The 22,298-nt window shown below is 42.0% G+C and overlaps 1 protein-coding gene across 5 annotated transcripts in view; it reads right to left on the bottom strand.

Annotated features, from left to right (window-relative positions):
* The window catches only part of ago3a (argonaute RISC catalytic component 3a), a 53,834-nt gene extending 32,697 nt beyond the window's left edge, over positions 1-21,137 (bottom strand). For all 5 annotated transcript variants that reach the window (XM_080425488.1, XM_080425491.1, XM_080425490.1 and 2 more), the window contains exon 1: positions 20,389-21,137. In XM_080425488.1, the coding sequence (XP_080281614.1) occupies positions 20,389-20,410 (22 nt within the window). In that variant the 5' untranslated portion in view covers positions 20,411-21,137. The remainder of the gene's footprint in view (positions 1-20,388) is intronic.
* Between the last annotated feature and the right edge of the window lie 1,161 nt (positions 21,138-22,298).

The raw sequence follows: 22,298 nt of genomic DNA, 5'->3' as shown, positions 1-22,298 counted from the left end.
GCGAACCTATTTAAAGCCACCACGTGCTAATCGCGTAGTTTAAAAAAAAATATTTATATTTTTTTCCAATTTGACCCAAAGACCAAGGAGATATGATTTTTCGAAGATCTAGACTCCTATCCACTTCCTTGTTAACTTAAAACTTAAAAATTCTGTATCTCGGCTCCAGAGTACTTTTTTTTTTTCAATGAAAAATCTCTGGCACTGGCTAAAAAAATATGAAAATACCTCTGGCAGTTAATGGGTTAATGTTGAAAATCTTATAAATATACTTTTTTTTTTTAAAGGGAACATTTGTGACTCAAATCTTTGCTTCTGGGGGTCCCTGGAACAAAATATTTTGAGATGGGGGGTCTGCGGCCAAATACATATCATTTTGGGGGTCCTTCACATGAAAAAGTTTGAGAACCACCGATATAGCAACATAGGTTTTTGCAAAAAAAATAACTGTTAGGATTTACATCCCCATCTCAAAATGTTTTCTTCCAGGGACCCCCAGAAGCAAAGATTTGCTTCTAGAAGCCAAAGAAAAAGTAAAATGACAGATATGCGTTCACGGACTGAATGGGTTAAAGATGTACGCGGCAGAGTCTTGGGAGTGGGCTGTACTGCACAAAACAGAACGCATCAGTGGCTCAGGAGCCTATAGGTAGAGCGGCTGCTTGGAGAATCGGAAGGTTCCCGGGTTTTGATCCCCGCCCGAGCTCCCTCCGCTGTGTTACTGTCCAAGTGTCCTTGAGCAAGACACTGAACACCAACAGTAAACCTCCTCCTGGTGAGCAGGTTGGTGCCTGCCTTGCATGTTATGGTTTCCTCTGCCATCGGCGTGTGAATGTAATGCACACTATAAAGCGCTTTGGATAAAAGGCACTGTATGAATGCACCATTTACCATGATGGCTGACATTTAACAACTCTTAACCTGGTGTCCCTATTTTTTTACATGACAGGCAGAAATAATACTCAACTAATTTGTTTGTTTTTCCAAAAATGTGGCACATAAACAGGCTGTTTTCTCGATTTTACAATAAGGCTTAAAAAGGAGTAGTTCACCCAAAACATTACTTATTTTCTATCAATTACACACCCCATAAAGCCTTGAATTCATGGGGATTTGGGGTTTTTTGTCGCATTTCCTAAGCCAATAATTCTATGACCAGCGGAGACTCAAAGAGTCTCCTACTGAGTCTCCTATTGACTCATCAAATTATTGTCTCAGGAATACGACAAAAACTAAAAACATCTCCATGAATTCAAGTCTCCAAGGGGTGAGTAATTGATAGAAAAAGTCATTTTGGCTCAGGACTCCTTTTATTCAATATGGAAACTATTTCAGTATAACTTGGCAGCATGCAAACATTAATGATTATACAGCCACAAAAACAAATTATTGTGTTAGGGACACATAGATTGCATAGCCTGCCAGTATTTTCCTTCAGGCACGATTTTATTTATTTATCCGTTTGTAATGTGACGTGCAATGCAATGCCAACCACAACCTAGCAAGGTAGGTTGCCACCTGGTAAAGGATAACAGTAAAGACTGAAAAATGACAAAGGATCCCTTCTTGTTACTTCAACGGGAACCCACACATTAAGAGAATATACTGAGCTGCCTACCATTTAGAGCAGGGGTTGGCAAGCACCCTTTTTTGATCTACCAGGTGATCAAATAGGGCTTTTGGGAAGATCAAATGAGTTGATCAAAAACAACCATTATTAACCATTACTGTTTGATCTGCACTCAGTTTGTTGTTTTGCACAAGGTTGAATTCAGTTTATTGTTTGATGTGCACTCAGTTCAAGCTCTCAAGCTTGTAGCGTTTTACCATTTTGACAGATAATGTACAAATATATGTCCATGTATATGCATTTCATGTTGTTAATAAAATACAATCAATCAAAAACTAAATAAATAAGACCTTTCTTGAATTACCTTTATCATTCATATTAAATGACTCTTTCTTAAATTATTGACTTATTCTTTACATGTATTATTCTAACTAGCGGCTTATAAGACATCCGTAAAAGCAAGCAACCATCCTTGGCAAACAACTAAGTGGTCATGTGCGACGAGAGTAAACACTGACACGTGCTGTGTGTGGCAGTGCATCACTCACATACGCATATGCCCCTGCATGTGCGCACGCACACACATACACACACACACACACTGACCACAGAATGTTTTAGACATGAGTCAGTTTGATCCAGAGACGCTGTTCCGTCCCAACATTTGTGCCACACACACACTCATCTCAGTGCTATTTTTGGTATGCTGACTGACGCTTGCCGTGTATTTTCATCATACTTGAGGAAACAAAAACGCTTTCACTGGGTGACTCTGTGTGTGTGTGTGTGTGTGTGTGTGTGTGTGTGTGTGTGTGTGTGTGTGTGTGTGTGTGTGTGTGTGTGTGTGTGTGTGTGTGTGTGTGTGTACTGTTTGGTTTGAACTGGAGATGCTATCAGCCGTTCTGCTATTCTTATGCAACTGAAACCAAAGCTCAGATACCAGGCATTTCAGTCGATTTGTTTATTGCACTCTCAGTGACACTTTAATTCTTTTGGTTTTGAATACACTCCCTTACCCCTACCCCCACACACAGACACAAGTTTCCCCTTCGCTCAGTGCTCTCCGGCCTCCACCAAAAGAAGAAACTGCCCAAATGTGTCATTGATAAATGAGAGTCAGTGTTGAGAGTGATTCATCACTAGTATTGACTCACAGGCTCACATGCGTGGGTGATGGTGAGGTTTTAGGGCCCCGGTGGAGAGGGGATAATTTAAAAAAAATACACATGAAAAAAGAAAAACAGTTAACACCATAACAGGACATAACAGCAGTGGTGGAAAAAGTACTCACATTTTGTAATTACGTAAAAGTACTGCAATGTAGAAATACTGTTACAAGTAAATGTCTGGAATTCAAAATGTACTTGAGTACAAAAGTATTGGTTTCAAAAATTAAAGTACCAAAAGCAGAAAGTACTCATTATGCAGAATGTCCCATTTCACAAATGTTCAAATGTATATAAATCTCTGGAAAATAGCAGATCTACAGGCTCACAATGCATCGCATCGCGACACATTGTGAGCTTGTAGATCGGCTATTTTCAAATAGCCAAAATGTATATAGGGTTCAAGTGGTTAATGTATGTTTTGTGATAATAATCTACAAAGTAACTAGTAACTTAAGTTTTCAAATAATTGTAGTGGAGTAAAAGTACAATATTCATCTCTGAGATGTAGTGGAGTAGAAGTAAAAGTACTGAAAATTGGAAATACTCCAGTAAAGTAAAAAATACCTCAAAATTGTACTTAAGTACAGTTACTTGACACCACTGCATAACAGAGATCCCTTCTTTCAGGTCACGGCAGAATGCTATGAGCCTGTGTGGCATGAGTGACTCGTGTTTATTTATGGTCACGCTTAACGAAGTGCAAGCTTTTTTGCCCTGCTCCCCGCCTTCGTGTTCCGGTGGGCCTACGGCGCAGAGGGGGTGCAATGGGGTGAAGGGTGGTCTTGATGTTTGAAAGAAACCTGCTGGAATGTAAGGACAGCAGAAGGAGAGAGAGAGAGAGAGACAGAGGCGTGTGGAATTCCAGCCACAGTTATCTCCTTTTGTATATGCACATATACACTTATGGTCCTTTCCAGTGGGATCTCAAACCGAAGCGTGAGAGATGCGGTTTAGCCGAACGAAGGGCTGGTTGATATGGACAACAATATCAAATATATCACAATATTTGAGAACAAACACCTCAATATATTTGATATTGTGACAATAATGCTGGATTGTAATGAAAATATAATATATATATTATAAAAATAAAATATAGTATAAAAGTATAAAAATATAAAAGTATTAAAAAGTGCAAAAAAGTGATTAAAACCAAGAAAAGACAACGCTTGTGCTGCGATTCCATATCACAAAATTACGATATCCAAAATCTCAAATCACGATCGATACTATGTCGATGTAATGCCCAGCCCTAGTCTAACTTCATACATATTCACACACTGAGGGACAGAGCGAGGACAAACTATGACCTAATATTTGGTTGATGATTCTTATTAGTTGTAGACGTAGGCTTACATGTAAATACACCACATTAAAATCCTGTGATTCTGTGAACCTACCAAGTTTGCTGTCTGTCAAATATGTTTTAACCACATTAACCCTAACGTCCCTATTCCGGGGCGTACAATTCCACGAAGATAGCAGATCTTCAAGCTCACGACGCGTCGCAACACTGACGCACACAGAGAAGGTTCTCTCCTGTGTTGTGGCGGTGCTGGGAGAGTGAGCTAGGGTGGAGTAGGACCATGTAGCAGGGAGTGGTGGAGTTAAGAGAGAGGGGGCAGGCCTGGGGTTTTTCATGCTTTCATCTGCCTCTCAGACAGCAGGCAGGCCTCGTACTGAACTGGCGTCCACTCAGCAATGAGTCACACAGCCAATATAAGCGAAGACACACTGACACACACAAACACACAAGCGTCCAACAGTACTTTTGGACTCAATGGACGAAGCACTACAACAACCGCTGGGGCTCCATGCAGAGTGAAAAACAAACACTATAGTGGTTTTTAAGTTTTGTTATTCCATTAACCCCCCCCCCCCCCCCACACACACACTGAATGAGTTTTTAGATAGGATGTTGTAATAAAAAGAAAACGTTTTTTATTTGCATATCATAAATAGGCTAAAAACAACACACTATATCTTGGTATTTGGCACACGTGGTCTCTGTTGTTTTCCCAAACACAGAAGCACACACACACTCTCTGACGCCGCACACACGCAACATGCTTTTTGACGTGCTCTCGGACGCAAAACCGGTTGAGTGGCGCACACCTGCGCGGCATCAATCTCCGCCATGCTGCGATGATACAAAAGAAACTCCAAGGCCGTGCCAGAATAGAAATCTAAGCATGAAAGAGAAGAGAAAATATAGGAGAGAAAAAAGGGAAGGGAGAGGAGTTACACAGCCGGCGTCATGGCAACTGTTAGAGGAAAACGCTGCGTTGCTGGTTAGACGCCAGCGGGAATACAAGACAGAATAAGAGGGATCAATAGGAAATTCAAACACAAACATCTGAGTCTCACAAGCTCCAGTCCAAAATGACAGCACCTTTTCTGGAAATTGTAAATTAGATCCTAAATTTGGACTAGATTAGGTCAACCTGTCGTGAGCTTGTAGATCGGCTATTTTTTTGTTTGAATCCTGAAAAGTACGTTTTGGACAGCGACGATATACTTTAAGAGTCACAGAATTGTGTCAAAAGCTCTGAAACCAAACCGAGGCTTCCTTTCTATCCATCAGTTATTTTGGAAGGTTAGCACTTAGAATGGATTGGTTTGCAGGTCAATAAATAAACAAACACGGATGGCGGAAGTTTATGCATTGGTTTAGACATTTTTATTTTTAGGCATTGGTTTTGTGGGATACAGTTAAGGAGGTTAAGGTAAGGTTCTGGGAAGGGGGTTACTTTCTATTGCACTTTTGTGGCTATACTCGTCATGCAATTCATGCCGAGTATCAGAATGTTAGGCTATGCATTCTAATGCAACAAAAGTGTACAAACTTAACGTATCTACTGGTCACATTGGCTGGATAATTCATACCTTACCAGTGTCTTTAACATTACACCATGCAAATGTCTCATCAGATTTGGGGAAAATAATTATCTGCTTCAGTGTTTGGTACCTATTAAAAAGGGGTGGTAGAACAGACCAACATACCAGTTACTCTCATAGCAAATGGCCGGTGGCAATATGCCAACCTGCAAACAGGCATCAAAACAAGCAAGCTGTGTGTGGGCCAAAATCAAAACCGGCTTCATCGCCACAACATTTGGCTCATAGCACTTAGCATTCCCCAGCTTCCTGTCATTAAGGAAGAACTCTGGGCTTTCTGCTCCTCACAGAGATGCTCCGAGTTCCCATCTGATATGCTGCTAAATTAACAATGTTCTTCATATAATTGGGTCTTTTTACATGCAGCTTAAGTTAAGCCAACATTTAAATGTGTATTATGTGACTTGAAAATGTAAAGTTACGGTTATACGCATTCTCTTCACCTGCCCCTAATATTATATGCATCATCCTTTAAACTAGTCCATGGCTACAGAAAACACAAAAAAAGCGCGACACATTGTGAACTTATAGATCTGCTATTTTTGGTGCGCTATACACGCACACAATTAAGTATAACTCAGGCTTTAGGTTCCTGTTACTTAACCAAGTGTGTCCTTAAATCCAGTGCCACCCTTATATGTGTATGGTATGTCTTGTCTCGTTATAATGGTCAGTAATGTCGTTATTTGAAAAAGAATGTTCTTGTGATGTTTTTGTATGTCTTGTCTAAAATATGCTTGCATCAATGCTGAAAGTACATTTTCTGTATGTTTGTCTAAAAAATAAAGTACAAATCATTTTAAAAAAAAATCCACTGCCACCCTTATAAGGTAAGCTCAGGATCAGCTGAGCTACAAGAGAGAAGCAAGCGTGCTTCATCATGTTAAACCTAATCACACTGGAGATTGATGATTCTGATCAATGGGCATATAGCCTATAATGTGACTATGCTGTTTTTAGACTATGGGGAAAGCAACAAAATGTGAATAGATCTGATTAGTGAAGCTATTTTGTGTTATGACTCAAGCACTGACCTTGATCAGAACTGTCAAAGTGGTTATTCCCAGGCTTTGCCACACAATTCTGAATCAAAACATTCAGATTACAGGCTTTAAACCTCTTTTATATGATTGTCAAACACTTTATAAACTCTGAGCTATGGAAACAAAAGTGTTGTTGTTACAGAATCAACCCACCAAATGCAGCAGGTCTCAAGCTGTGCCCACAGTGCCCAGCTTACCTGGGATACCATGACCTTGGCTCTAATGTGGGCACACAACACAGCTGGCACAAATTCTGAAAACTCTACCATAGCCCCACACAGTATTAAAGGGATAGTTCACCTCCAAAATGACATGTTTTCTATCGATTAGTCACCCCATGGAGACTTGAATTCATGGATATTTTTTTGCTTTGGTCGCATTCCTAAGCCAATAATTTGATAACCAGCAGCGGTTCCGATAGGAGACTCAAAGAGTCTCCTTTGTATCTCCTACCGGAACCGCTGCCAACCAGTCCGCTGGTCATCAAATTATTGGCTTAGGAATGCGACAAAAACAACAAAATATCCATGAATTCAAGTCTCCATGGGGTGAGTAATCGATAGAAGAAAAACATTTTGGGGTGAACTATCCCTTTAAAAGGCACTTCTAGTCTGCGTCCCCAACTGGTGAGTGTCAGTGTGCGCATGATCAGGGAAAACTCGCCCTGTTTACTGTGTGTGTGTGTGTGTGTGTGTGTGTGTGTGTGTGTGTGTGTGTGTGTGTGTGTGTGTGTGTGTGTGTGTGTGTGTGTGTGTGTGTGTGTGTGTGTGTGTGTGTGTGTGTGTGTGTGTGTGTGTGTGCACGCTTTCAGATGATTACAGGAAGGACATGGTCAATCTACAAACAGTCGGGAGACAAATAAATCTAGCCTCTGCCTTTCAATCTCTCATTTCGTGACTATTTGAACCTTACACGCACCACGCAAAGCAACGAAAAGCGAGCTATGAACGTAGCAACAACCTTATGAGACACATTGGGACACTGTATTAAGGATGTGACTCACCAAGACGACATAAGGCTGTCGTTTAGCATATGTGGCTGAAAATCTGTCGTAGAATGTGCGGTGTGTACTGTGACATCAGTGGTAGTGAGGCATCTGCGTGGGTTGGTCACCTCATTCAAATGTTGATGATTCGGTGGCAGAATGTGTAGATAGGTGTGCGTGCGACCCGTGCGTGTGTGCGTGCGAGATAGAGAGACTCACCGACTTCCAAACTATTGCTCCTGAATAAACGTATTAAACCTTGAAGGACTTTTAGCCAAATTGAAACGGTTCTGAATTCTCAGTTTTGACTTTTTGGACCATCGCATGCGGTTACTGACAGTGTATTACGTGCCACTTTAAGGCTTTGATTACGCAACAATCCTCTCAAACTATAGGTCCAATTCTACCTTAATATTCAACAAGTTGCTATTAACGAACCAATCTAACAGCATCTCTTAGGATTTTACACAGTTAAGGTTTGCTCTCTAAATGATAAGAGATATCATGATTCTTTAAAGGTAGGGTAAGTGATATTTTTGGGTTAAAACAAAAAGTATTTTTTTTAAAGGTTAAAGCACTATATTCTGATAGTAATCATTGCTATAGAGTGTTTGCTCAGTAACAGGAGTCTCCCCGTCTCTCCAGCTCTTTAATAAACAGAAAATACATTTTTTGGTAGGTGTCAAAATCTCAGCCAATCAGGAGAAAGTACCCATTTTTAAGCTTCATTTTTATAGTGTTCCAGTTCTAATTTTGCCTGCTCATTTCTTAGTGTCATCACTTCCAATTTCACTTGTTTAATCTATATCCTGATTGAGTTCTCTATCCTGATTGGATAAAATTGGAAATGAAACTGAAACGAAAATGCATTTTCTGTTTTATGAAGAGCTGGAGAGACATGGAGACTCCTTATATGGACAGGACACTCTATAGTAACGAGCACTATCAGAACATAGACCCATTTTGCAATTATTTGAATAATTGCAAATCACTTAGCCTACCTTTAACCTCCCAAGGCAAATGGTAAGAAGGGTGTGTAAAAATAGGCACTGCACTTTAGGCCTGTCACAATTTTTACATAATCGTCTAATCGCAATTATTTGAGATAGTCGCAATTATTTTGTCATAATCGTTTCCATGTTAAAAATAATTCATACATTAAAAAAAAATCAGAAATAGATGATCTACAAGTTCTGGTCCCTGCTTAACAGGTGCCTGGACCAACATAGTCGCTCCGGGGCAGTTGCTGGTTCCTGCCATCCGCTGCATACACCCTTTTCTGCTGGCTGCTTCTCAACCCGTGAACACGGCCAATTGTGTTTGTTGGAGCGGTCCGGCCAAGCCGGAGGCACCGCAGAGGAGTCAACCCCAGTCTCCAGTGGGCAGGAACTTTACCCCTGCACTACCCGGACACCCTTCTTGTTCTTATTTAAAATGACTGACGAGCACAATAAAATCAGGGCTTCTGGCTAGCACCGACCCCTATTAGATTAACTTAAAGCTGTCTTTTTTTTTTAAGTAATGAAGCCTGGTCACTAGCCAGGGGATCAAATCCATTGCACGTAATTTAGACATCTAAGAAACAACAAGTGTACAGCTGCAGTTAGGGTAGCCAAGTCAACATACTATTTGGACTTAATTACAAACTCGCGGCCAAATTCTGGAAAAGCCACCACTCCTCTTCCCACAAGTCTCAAACTTGATGGTTACTTAGCGTCAGGACCGAATGATGTCTGTTCAGGTTTTTGTGCCGCTTATTGCCCACTTATTTGAGGATAGACTTGACTGAATCCTTCCCACAACTAATGACCATGTGCATGTGGTAGCCCGGAGTCCCCAGTTCTCCATTCATTTCCCTACTAATCTTGTTCTGGAAGCACTGCAGGCCATCAATATCAGGACGAAAGATGGTGAGGATCATTGTGACCCCTTTTTCTTAAGATTATCTGCACTTTTCTTTTATCAAGGAGCACATCACATACTTAGGATACTGTGCGTGCGTGCATGCGTGCGTGCAATCAGCCCACATGGTCCCTGCACATGTATGGCAATACATCGCCCAATTTCAAAACGGTCCCATCTCTTAAAAGTAATTGAATCATTAGTGAATAAACAGCTGAAGTCATTCCTCTCAGAACATTATATCCATTCTACGTCCACATCATTCTGGTTTTAGAGCTAACTACAGCACCGCCACATCTGTCATACTGGTATTAAATGATTTGATTACTGGTTTAGACAACGTGGTGCCTTTATATGCATAGATTTACCTTGGATTGGGATGCTTGCTGCAGCTGGTTTCAGAATTACTTATGGAACAGACATCAGTGTGTGAGGATGGGGGGAGCCCAGTCTGAACTGAATTCCTACTGGTTAAAATGGGCATGCTGTCCATTCTATTCTGGGCCCTGTCCTGTTCACCAATTATATCAATGAAATTGTCTCTTCCCTGCATGGTTGCCAAATTAATCTTTATGCGGAATTGTGGATTATACTAATTTGTCATTTGCACTGTATTGCCGATTCTATCCAATTAGCCAGAGAGAATATGCAACTCTCCTTTCATGCATTGCAACACGATCATTAATCTTCAACTTATGCTTGACGTAAATGAAACGAAATTCATATTTTTCTTGAGATCCATAAAACAGACTACTGTAATTTGCATATCTCTCTACAGTCAACGTTCAAATATTGAATGGGTTAAAAATAAAATAATGTTGGCATCTGGGTTGATAATAGTCTACATTTTAATTCAAATACCACATCAGGAACATTTTGACACAAGATTGTCTCTTCATATGGAAATAAAACCAGCTTTCCTCTGATTTGATGAGGATTGTTGAAATTTCTTATCATCAGTTCTGGATTATGGCGATATAATTTACAGACATGCTGTTGCCTCAACACTTGGATGGCCCTGGATGCTGTGCTCAGTGACACCACTAGAGAAACATGTCATAGCTGCCCATTTGACCCCCATCATTTACTTAACATTAGCGGCAGCTCCGTGTTTTGTGGTTTGTTTGTTTGGGCATTTAAAGGCAACAAGAACAACGTATTTGTGTTCTTGGGTTTCAGAGTTGTCCAAGAAGGTCATTAAAATAATATATACGTTGTTGATAAATCAAACTTTTGTTGGACGGCCTTGGCAACGGGACTTTGGGTTTGACTCAGTCCCACTGTACACAGTGGGCAGTGAGCCAGGATATCTGGATAGTGAGAAGCCAGGCCCACATCCAGTCCCCACTAAACCCCCATATACAAACGCTGAACTCGTTCACTCTCTCTTCACTGCCAACAAGTGCACACGTCCATACACACACGCACACATACACAGACGCAGGCACACACACACACAAACACACTCAGGCGCGCGCGCACACACACACACACACACACACAATACAGCTGTTGTGTGTCTAATCCAGAGAGGCCTAGGCTGTGGGAACAGGGAGAGTGCTCAGTGGTGTGGCACAATGGCGTCAGTCACAGCAGGCCCAGCCCAGACACACACTCATAATGTACACACGCGCTCACACACACGGATGCATGTGTCAACGCCGTCACACAGTAACGTATGTATGCATGCACACATGCAGCATCACAGATACTGTTTCACACTGCTCATACGTTGCCACTAGGGTCGGTTTAACGATTCCGGTTCCTTAGCGATTCCCTCTTAACGGTCCGATTCCTTAACGGTTTCCTTTAACGATTCCTAAAAGGGGGTTCCAAATGAAACCTTACAGGATTTGGTTCCATTTGTACACTCTCAGAGTTATGGTGGTCCTAGAAATTAAAATGCTTGAGAACCACTGGTATAGTAATTGTATAGCAGACGTGAAGTCCACATACCAGCTCTGATTTTTTTTGTTTGTTTTTGATCCGTGCTTCTGGGGGTCACTGGAACAACACATTTTGAGATGGGGGTCCGCGGGCCAAATACATATCATTTTTAGATATATGTATTTGGCCGCGGCCCCCATCTCAAAATGTTTTGTTCCAGCAGATCTACAAGCTCAAGCTATGAGCTTGTATATCTGCTATTTTTGAATAGCCAAAGAAATCTTAAAATGGCACAGATGCGTTTCCGGATTGAATGGGTTAACTGGCTAGGAGGGATCGATGGGCATCACACACACACTGCCGATCTCTTCCCTCGTGTTTCCCTCATCCGTCTCACAGTGGCAATCCCTGTGGTGCCCATGGGAGCCACTGCCACTCTGCCACAGATAAACAGCAGCTGGCGGCCAGGTAGTGAGAGGGACTGACTGAGAGAGGGGGCCCAGTCAGTCACAACATGAGAAAATATCTAAATCCCTCTGAGGAACAGAGAGAGACACACACAGAGAGAGAGAGAGAAGAGAGAGGAGATGAGGGAGAGTGTGTGAGGAAGAGAGAAAGACAGAAAGGAGCAGTAGGAGCAATGAAAAGAAGTGGCGAGGGAATACAGAGAGAGGTGAGGAGAGAATGAGCGAGAAGATGAGAAACGAGAGAAAGGGAAACATCAGCGGAGGGGAAAACAGAGTGATCATGATGATGACGACCAGGGGAAAACGGTAGATAAATATTTCCAATCAGAAGACAAGTCAAGTCGAGTCTGAAATCGAGGCAGTGTGTGTGTGTGTGTGTGTGTGTGTGTGTGTGTGTGTGTGTGTGTGTGTGTGTGTGTGTGTGTGTGTGTGTGTGTGTGTGTGTGTGTGTGTGTGAGTCTATACAGAAAGTAGTGTTCAGTCTGTAGTAGTATAGAGACACACACACACACACAGAACATTCTAGCTCTATTAAACTGCTTGAGGATTCTGCTGGGGTAGGTTAAATGGAGCTCTCTGTCTTAGCAGGCAGGGTCAGCATGTTTGGAAGAAATTGGAACATTGGGGTGGGGGTGAGGTTAGGATGAATAAAAAGTGTATGTTTATTAATGGCCAAGGAGACCTAAAGACTGCATTTAGGAGACATGTTGTGATAGTGTTCATTCATTCGAGGCATGGGTGCATGTGCGTGTGTGTGTGTGTGTGGACATCAGCCCACATGGTCCACCCTATGCACAAATGTGGAGATGGCAGTATATTGTGTTGTGTTCTTCACCGATAGCAGAGCTCAAGTAGTAGTAGAGCTCACAAAAGAAGATATATTTGACCATATTATTATTATTATGAGAAATAAAGCACAAAAGGAAACTTTTTTTTTCTTTTTTTTTTCTGGTGATTAAAAGAGAACACACTGAAATCTGTCTACACAGTAAAATATTTATATATATGTGTTAATTTAACTCCTCAGAAAGTAGTTAATATTCTCACACTCAGAGTTCAATTAACACGTAAGAGTTAGAGTTAGTTACTGTGGAAAACAAAACAACAACGACAACAAAAAAAATGTCTGCTCGCGCTCCTTCTCTTCCTGTCTTTTAAATCCCCCCTCATACTGTGTGTGTGCCCCTCGCCGTGCCTCTAACAAACAAACCCCTGGAAGGGAAGGGAGAGATTAGCCTGGTGTGGCCTCCACACTCACTGACACATCACAGTCCATGGCCTTCCTCCTCCTCCTCTTCCACGGCTTTCCTCCCCCTCCCACAAAGCGCTTCTGTATCGCGCCCTCCCCCTCAGTCGCTGCCTTGCTTCGAAGAAGCCCACCCACATCAGCAGGCCATCAGCTCATGCACTCCAACAGCATGTGCTGAAGCCACACTGCCACAGTCAGTGCTGCCTCCGCCTTGCGCGCAAACAACGAACTGTTTTAATTAAGACTTGTTAAGGAAGATGAATAGGGACATTCCTTTCGAGGCCACAGGGTCACACTTTGTAGCCCCGTGGAGAAAACACAGCCCATCGTGGTGTTTGAATCTGAGGTGGGAAAAAAGAAAATGAGTTCTGCAATGGGTAACACTGTACACAAAGGGGTAGAAGTGAGCAGGGTGTACAAGAACAGGTTTGGGATAAAAGAGATCATAGACTAGAAAAGGACGTTCCTCAGCGCACAGGTCTTTGCCAGGCTGGGTGGCCTACCCAGGGCTGTGTCAGTTTTGGCCACAAATCTTTAGCCAATTACAGGGAAACGGTGTGGAATATCAAAACCCTGTTTGACGGCCATTGTCACATGACTAACAAGGACATTTGTACTTAATTTGGTGCAACAAACGGTGACATTTGAGGCCCCTTGACGTGTGATTACAATTTGAGTTAAATCAGACATTGCGTTCAGGATTTGTGGCATTTTAATGCTAAACTGGCCCCTCTCGCAAACTTTGAAACCAATCGTAATGGAATCTGAAAAATATGAACTTTCACATGACTCTAGAGCGAATGTGCACCAATTTGCATGTGTTTTGGACTAATTCTGTAGGAGTAGTAGCAAACATGTGCGTGCAAAGTTTCACACCGATTGGTCCACTGCCTGAGATGAGCTGTTCACAGACAGATGTGCACACAGACGTACAGGGGCAAAAAATAAACATAGTCTTCACCTCCCAGGCTGACGGCCTGGCGAAGACAAACATAGGGTTGAATGGAACCCAATAGGTTTGAAGTGAATCAAGAAAAATATCAAAAGTGATATTTTTTTGGTCAAAATAAAACGTTTTTTGTTAAAAGGTTAAAGCACTATTCTGACAGTATTCATTGCTATAGAATGTTTGTTCAATGACAGGGATCACTTACCTGTCATTGAACATTAGAATAGAAAGCAGAAGAATCTTTAATGATTAATGAGCTTTCCTCTCACTTGATTGGTATTTTGGAAAAACAGTAGAGCTATTCAAAGACTCAGTGGCGGGAAATTTGAAAACAACAATTAAATGAAGTGTGTGTGTGTGTGGGGGGGGGATAAGAGAGGTTCCCGCTTTTCTTTAAAGAAGAAAAAAAAGAAAGCAAGAAAAATGAACAGACAACTGTAGCTGTAGTCAACTCCTCACAATAAGCCCAAAGACCAACGGCAAACTGCACTCTCCATAGAAACCTGCCACAATATGCCAGAGTCTGCCTTATGGGAGGCTGGGGACTGGGGGGGGGTGGGGTGTCTATTGTCACTGGGCTGCTTGAATGAGCCAAGAATTATACGAGGAGACTGCAAATCAAGTTGTCTAAGCTCAAGGCCTTCACCACACAGAGCCACCCTACCGGAAGAACGACAGAGAAGTCAAAGTTCCCCACTGAGGCACAGACAGGGAAAGAAAAGCTTTGGAGAAAGCAAAGCGACAAGAGCAAGGGGGGGGTGCAGAGGGGGCATCTGTTAGTGAATGAAAAAGAGCGGGAAGAAACTGAGTGAGTGTGAGAATGGGATTGTGGGGGACAAGAACTGGAGTAAGACATCAGAGAGACAAAAGAGCAGAAAGGACATTCTCTACAATGTATTCATGTAAGGAGTGCCACTTGAACCTATCCCACCACCACTGCTATATTTAATTCATAGCAAGCTGACTCATCTTCAGCCACATAAATCCTACACTGTACCTGCCTGGTTAGCAAGTGTAGTGTGACAGGTTCGGGGGGGCGCCTATTATTAAGTGTCAGTGGCATTTATTCCCCCCAGTAATGCCTCTGTGTGTGTGTGTGTGGGTGTGGGTGTGGGTGTGTGTGTGTGTGTGTGTGTGTGTGTGTGTGTGTGTGTGTTAGTAACTGAGTCTAGAAGGACAGTCGTGTTCGGCCTGAAGTAGTATAGAGGAATTGTGTGTGTGTGTGTGTGTGTGTGTGTGTGTGTGTGTGTGTGTGTGTGTGTGTGTGTGTGTGTGTGTGTGTGTGACTGAGTCTAGAAGGACAGTAGTGTTCAGCCTGAAGTAGTATAGAGGAATTGTGTGTGTGTGTGTGTGTGTGTGTGTGTGTGTGTGTGTGTATTTCCAAAACATTTGCTTGATAATGCAAAGTATGTGGAGATTTTTGGCACACCTTGTGTATTAAAGCTGTACTATCTAACTTTTTTGGTGAATATTATTATTAATGTTTAGTGTTATTTTGTTCAAATGTAAACTAAAGGCCAGTCCACACCAATGCACCTCCTTGCAACAGTTTTAGAGACCATTGCAGCGGTGTGGACTGACCAGCTGCAGACTGGTGCCATTTGGGGATAACGGTTGCAAGTAGTTGCAAGGAGTTGCATTGGTGTCGACTGGACTTAATTACAGTATGTAGATACAACATAATCTACTATTGAGACATTTAGATCCTGTGTCTGGTTTGACACGACTGGTTGGCAAGTGGTACTGCTGACTGAAGGTCAAAATTCTATTTCTCCCCAGAGCAAGCAGATGGGCTCTAGAAGCTCAGTCAGCGGTAGAAATTTCAGCACTTGTGCGGGAGAGACCCGGGTTTGAATCCGGGGTTGGACATGAAAGTTACAGAGGGCAGCTTTAAATCAATCATCAGCGTCGGAACTACTTGTCAAAGTAATATAGTAATTCACAAATTTTTGGGAGAGTTGCTTCAATATTTCCCTAAATTCCCACCGCTTTACAACCCAAGTGTAGGTGCACAATGGTTGCTATACCACCAGGCAGCATATCCATTACGACAGGAAGCACCTGTCTTCATGCACTGCTGAACGTGGGTTACCCAACCAAACTGACCAGCTGGGGGAGAGGATCTCTCATTTGGGTTATCCTCATATGACCGGCATAAAATAAACTCCGGCTGGACATGAGGCCACTAAATGCCACAGTGACTGACAGAGACTGTAGATTCATGTTCACTTTCTGGCCAGGCCACGAGGCCAAACATTTATTTGATTATTAAAAAAAATGTTGTGTTAAAATGTGTGCCTTCAGTGAAGGGTAATAATAATGATAATAAAAAGGTTAAGATTTGGGCAAGGGTTTGTATAACAATAAGCTTTCTTTCTTTACATGGAAATTGTGCCCAGCAACTTGGCTAGATAACTACAAACATTCGGTATTGAGTGTTGAACTATTTGTCAGCATGAGATCCGAATACCACAGAGTTAGCACATCAAAATGGATTAGATTTGCCTATGGCTCAAAAGCCCCAACACTCATTTTATCCCTAGTGCTAATAATCTGACCAGAAGAGAAGTTTCCAATCTGCATGCATGCTGGTCAGACTGCTACTGGTATGAAGAGTGGCTGTTAGCGGGCCGTGTGATCAATTTGCATTTTCTCACGCCGCTCTCTGAAGCGCTGACTGACTTGACTGACAGAGGGCCCCCATTCAATCATTCACTCAAGGCGGTTAACTTTTGGCGGTTGGAGATGCACATTTACGTGCAAACACACACTAACACCATGACAGACTAGAGCCCAAAGTTATGCTTTGTCACATGAAGGTGTTGCTTCACTTGCTTGCTGAAAATAACAGTTTTTCAGCTAGTGACAACATCGTAAGACAAAGCACACATGTGTAATCAAATGTTAAAAGTGGCTTGAAAATGGAACACACACACACACACACACACACACACACACACACACACACACACACACACACACACACACACACACACACACACACACACACACACACACACACACACACACACACACACACACACACACACACACACACACACACACACACACACACACACACACCTTGTCCAGTCTGTTAGCCATTAGGTGCTTGGCTGATGGAAAATCCCTCCTGTTCTGTTACCAACCCTGGGAACTGTCACACCTGAGAGGGGCTCAGAGGTCACTCTGTCAGTCAGTTAGCTGGCAGAGGGGACTTTTCCGGGGAGGAGGGAAGGGTGAAGGTGAACAGTTTTGCCGTATCACATGTCGCTAGCTGTTCAGAGGTACCTGCCATCCAGTGTATGGTTGCATAAGTGGAACGCTTCCGTTAGTTCAGACAAAGCCAGGCGAGACAGTGTAACCGCCACTACAATCAACAGGGAGACACTTTTGCCGCCAGTGTGCTAGGCCCGGGCTTTTTATCTCCAGCTTCTGGAAAGGAATTTTGCCAGGGTACTTGAGGTCACTGCACTATTCAGGTGAGGTGGTGATGGTTAATGTTAAGCATCTGACTTCCAAGCCCAGTGTGGCTTGGTGGCTAGACGGACCACATAATAACAAAAATAAATGTCAAGAGGGTTTAATGCCCACAACAGCAAAACATCTGTCAATCAACTGACATATTAAATATTATTAATTTAAAGTGCACCTAAGAATGACACTAATCCTCTTACCTGCTCACTTATTATAAGCTGCTTTGAGTAGAAGCATCAGCCAGATGCCTAGAATCTGAATCATCATATGCACATAATGAGGAGGACATTCTGAAAAACCTGGCCTACAAACCTACACCATACCTGGCAACAAGCTCGGCTATATTGAGTTCAGGCTGGGGTCAATTGGTTGATTCTCATGAAATGTAATTACATACCATGGCGGCAGTAATCATTTCAACATAAAAGTTACAAATTAGTAATATAATTGTATTATGTTAAATATAAGTGTTCTCCTTCTTTCACAGAGGGTTCTTTAGATTTGAAAGTTATCGTATTTTCATGCATTTTCAGCTGAAATTCTCATTAACACTTAACAATTATCCTCAGCTACATTGTGTGTGCTCCTGTTAAGACATGAATAAAGTTGGATTAAATATCCCATTATTCATCACAACGAAGAAGCTGCTAGACGGAAACTAAGCTAGATAGTCTCTTAAAATGTTAACACTTTGAATTATGAAATGATAAATTCTCTCTTCAGCACCTGTACATGATGATATTGATTGCATTTACTTCAATATTAAATATTCCATGTTTTGACACTTTTATTATCAATATTTTATTATAAAATGCAGCTCCATCTTTGCCAGAAAACACGATTGAGCAGTCAAGAAGTAAGAAAATAAACAAATAAAACGTGTATATAAAAAAAACATGCAAAAATCTGCAACAAATTGAAAAAAATAATAATGTCCTTTCACTGTGTGTGTGTGTGTGTGTGTGTGTGTGTGTGTGTGTGTGTGTGTGTGTGTGTGTGTGTGTGTGTGTGTGTGTGTGTGTGTGTGTGTGTGTGTGTGCATGTGTGTCTGAACCTCCGCAGAGACTGAATGCACACTTAATTGTCTATAGATAGTTAAGGTTATAGCATAGCTAATATGGGGCTATATGATGCTAATATGAAGCAATATGTAAGGTCAAGCTAAGGTAACAAGCTTGTCACATTATATTGCTTTGCTTTAGCAACTGTAGCATATGTTGGTATCATTAATTTAGCTCAACGAAGACTCACTCCGTCCTCACTCACACACTGCAATCACTCAGTTTGCTCCATCAATCCAGGCAGCTACTGTATAGTAGTGTCATGTGACACTAGGGCAGCTTACTCCTCTCTCCTGTTGTCATTGCCCTATCACCTGACATTTAGGTTTTAAAATAAGTGGGATTTCATTATTATCATTACAACAATAATAGCAGCAAGAGCAAAAATAATTGTTATAAAACATATTACGATGATTTATCTATTTGATCCAGAGGGGAATCCCAGCCAAAGAGGGCTACAACTACCCCTTATGCTTGGTTGACTGAAATTAGTCAGATTGCATTTATACCATTCTACCTTGCCCGCTTGCTTGTTCTATTGCTCTATTGACTGTATAGAATTAGCCTTGCCTTAGTAGAGCAAAAGTATTAAAGAATATTTAAATAAACTCTTCAGTATTTGTTAGAATATTATGTTTATCAAACAACTTCATATTTCTTGGACAGTTCTCAAAGGAAACATGCTAATCTTATTTATTATCATTTCCAAAACAGTCAGCTTAATTTCCAAAACGTGTATCATTACTGAAAAGTGAATTTGATCATTAGAAAATAATATGTGACTTTTAAACAAATGTATTGCAGAAAACATTGTGTTAAAAATGTCTGTACAAGTCTGTACAGGATGGTTAATCAATATCCAAAAAGTTTTGAAATGTAATTTTATGGGTTTTCAAGGACATGGTTTTGAAAATGTGCATAAATAGGTAGGTAATATATTGTCTATAGTATACATGTTTTGTAATTAACTAGTCAAGAACCTCAGAGGTTGCTTTTTCATGCTGCAAAATCAATTTTTTTGATGCATGTCTTTTGAAAATGTAAATGCTGGAAATCTTTGCATTCAGGATTTCATGAGAATAACAAGCCCTCGAAGAAAGTCCTGTCTCAGACCACATCTCCTGTCAAATAATATCGTCAATGTGTGATGAAGATATTCAAATGAGCATCTGATTCTGTTTAGTTGTGGACTTAAATGACCATGAAACAAACAAACAATACCACGGTAGGTAATCGAGATGATTAAGTTCAAGTGTGACCACAGCACCAGGAGGTAGGTGTAGTAACCCACACACCAGACCTGGAGGATGCTGAGGCTATCATTAGTGGAAGAGAACTGTTTGCATGTGTATCAACTAACCAACGTTTGAGAAACAAACAAGTTAACAAAACAGCAAGAACTGTCACATATTGATGCTTGCTCAAAAGTAAACTCCCTGCTTGGTGACAGCTAAACAAAGAGCACCTGGCAGATGTCATGTCAAACACACCTGAGACAAGATGCATATTAACCCACACCTTGCCCAGAGGGACCAAATACCTGGCATGTTACAAAATAGTCAATCATAATGACAATGACAGGTTCAGTAGTTTTAACTTTTCAGTTCAAAGATAGCCTTGGATCAAGCCTATCACAGATGTGACTAGTCTTGATCCGAGGCTAGTTCAAAGACGTGATGTCAACAGTTTGCAGTTCGAGGTAAACAGACCGACAGGTCAATACATCTTTACCTGCTGTAGTTCCGATTTCCATTCATGAGGTCCCTGCCCGGTTCACTACCCGGATCACAGTTGTCAAAAGGCTGGCTGGAGGGACTCTTATCCCTGCTCGGTGTGCACCGCCTCTCCCTCTGAGAGGGCTGTCAGAAGGCCCCTTCCTCCCCTCCGTCCCCGGAGAGTCCCGTTAGGCCGGCGGGGCGGGGGGGTGGGGGGTCTTTGTGGTGTCCCCGTTTGTAAGACCCCGGTCCAGGGCAACTTAAGTATCCAATCAGGTCTCACTGCCACGGAGAAACCTCAACGATCGCTGGCTAGCCGCGTTAGCTCGCGGTACCCACTGGCTTTGGGCAAAGTGGAGACAGAGACAGTCTGTCAAGATATCATAAGAGCAGCTCCGTTTGACTTCAGATTCATCCTTAAAAAAGCAGTTTCCGAAGCCACCCCCGACGGCGAAAATGTCCACAAAAAGCAGATCAGATTGGGCTAGCTTGAGATAATTAACTAGCTTGGCTTGGGCTAAAAAAAAAAAGGGTCTGCTGGATAGTTGTAAATTCTGACAGAAGATGGCCACTTTTATCGCTATAAAAACACAGCTGTTGCAGCCGACGGATTCCTGCGACGTCGTCTTGATCGTGGTTAACGTTAGTGGTCGCGTTAGTGTCAGATTTGAGGGCTGTCAACAGTCTCCGGCTTGTTGTTTTTTTTTCCAACCAGTTAGTGTGAAGATTTGTTCAGCCCCTGGGTGACAGATCCACTGTGTAGGGGCTCCAGCAGCCTGAGCTAAATATGGTGAAGTTGCCTTTCTGACACCGGCAGGAAGAGGTGGGCTCTCAGTCACCGTACGTCACACAGGGGAACTCCGCCTCTTTTTTTTAACCACTTAAACCCCATATGGGTAACCGGAGTGCCTCAGGGCTCAATACTAGTATATTTCTGTTTTCTGTTGTCTGTTGTTGTTGTTGTGGGGAAAGCTTTCGCCGAAAATAGCCGATCGGCAAGCTCACAACGAGGCATGAAAGCTTTAACCACAATACCAATGCTGGGGTTTAAGTGGTTAATTTACTCCATCTATGATGGTGTCCTGCAAGAAAAACAGCTGATCTACAAGCTCACAACAGGAGGCATAGCATCCTCAACGAGTTGTGAGCTTGTACTGCAGTCAGATCTACGTTTTTCTTTATATAAAAGTACAAAAGTATACCCAAACAAAATCGGGCTTTCCCCAAAGGGTTACCCCACCATCGTCATCAAATCACAACCCAAAGCCACAAAGCTTCATTTTATTTATTTAACTCAATATGGTGCAATTTGGTGGTCAAGGTCAAGAAGGTCATCTGCTCCATGAGCCATGATGAGGCTCAGCCATGCACACGTCTAGGTTTGCCCTTGTTTGTCCACAAATTCATCAATTCACATAAAGTATGTTTTCAAATGTAACTCCATGATTATCTGTTCTGATACTCACATTGTCATGAAACCTTTGAAAGTAGTAATGTATAGCTCACCTGAATGAAGAAAATCGAGGTAAACACAACTCTTGGTGTACATTATAGTATATCATCGCTGTTGGGCAGAGGTGTAGGTGTCTGGATTATGGGAAGGTGTGTGTGAGTGGATGTTAATGGTGTCCACCGTTTGGTGTCATGTCCAGTGATACATATTGGAATGTGGAGAATGATCATAGCAAGGTCAAGTGCTGAATGTGGTTTCAGCTTTGCAGCACTTTAAGTGATCACAGGCTTCCATTTGCCTGCATTCAAATCTACAAAGGAGATCTGACCTTGCCTATTGCCTTTGTTGCCTTTTGTTCACGCTATGAGAGGGTGAGAGTGAGCGATTTCCAGGCAAATTGTGTCTAGCCTCAAAAGACAGGTATCCCCAGTCAGAAGTGAAACAAATAACGTAAATTAAAAAAGTGCCTCGTA

Source organism: Gymnoscopelus braueri (genome assembly GCF_963280865.1).
Source record: "Gymnoscopelus braueri genome assembly, chromosome: 4".
Taxonomy (NCBI): domain Eukaryota; kingdom Metazoa; phylum Chordata; class Actinopteri; order Myctophiformes; family Myctophidae; genus Gymnoscopelus; species Gymnoscopelus braueri.
The sequence above is the reverse complement of the archived record's forward strand: the minus strand, read 5'-3'. Positions and strand labels throughout refer to the sequence as shown.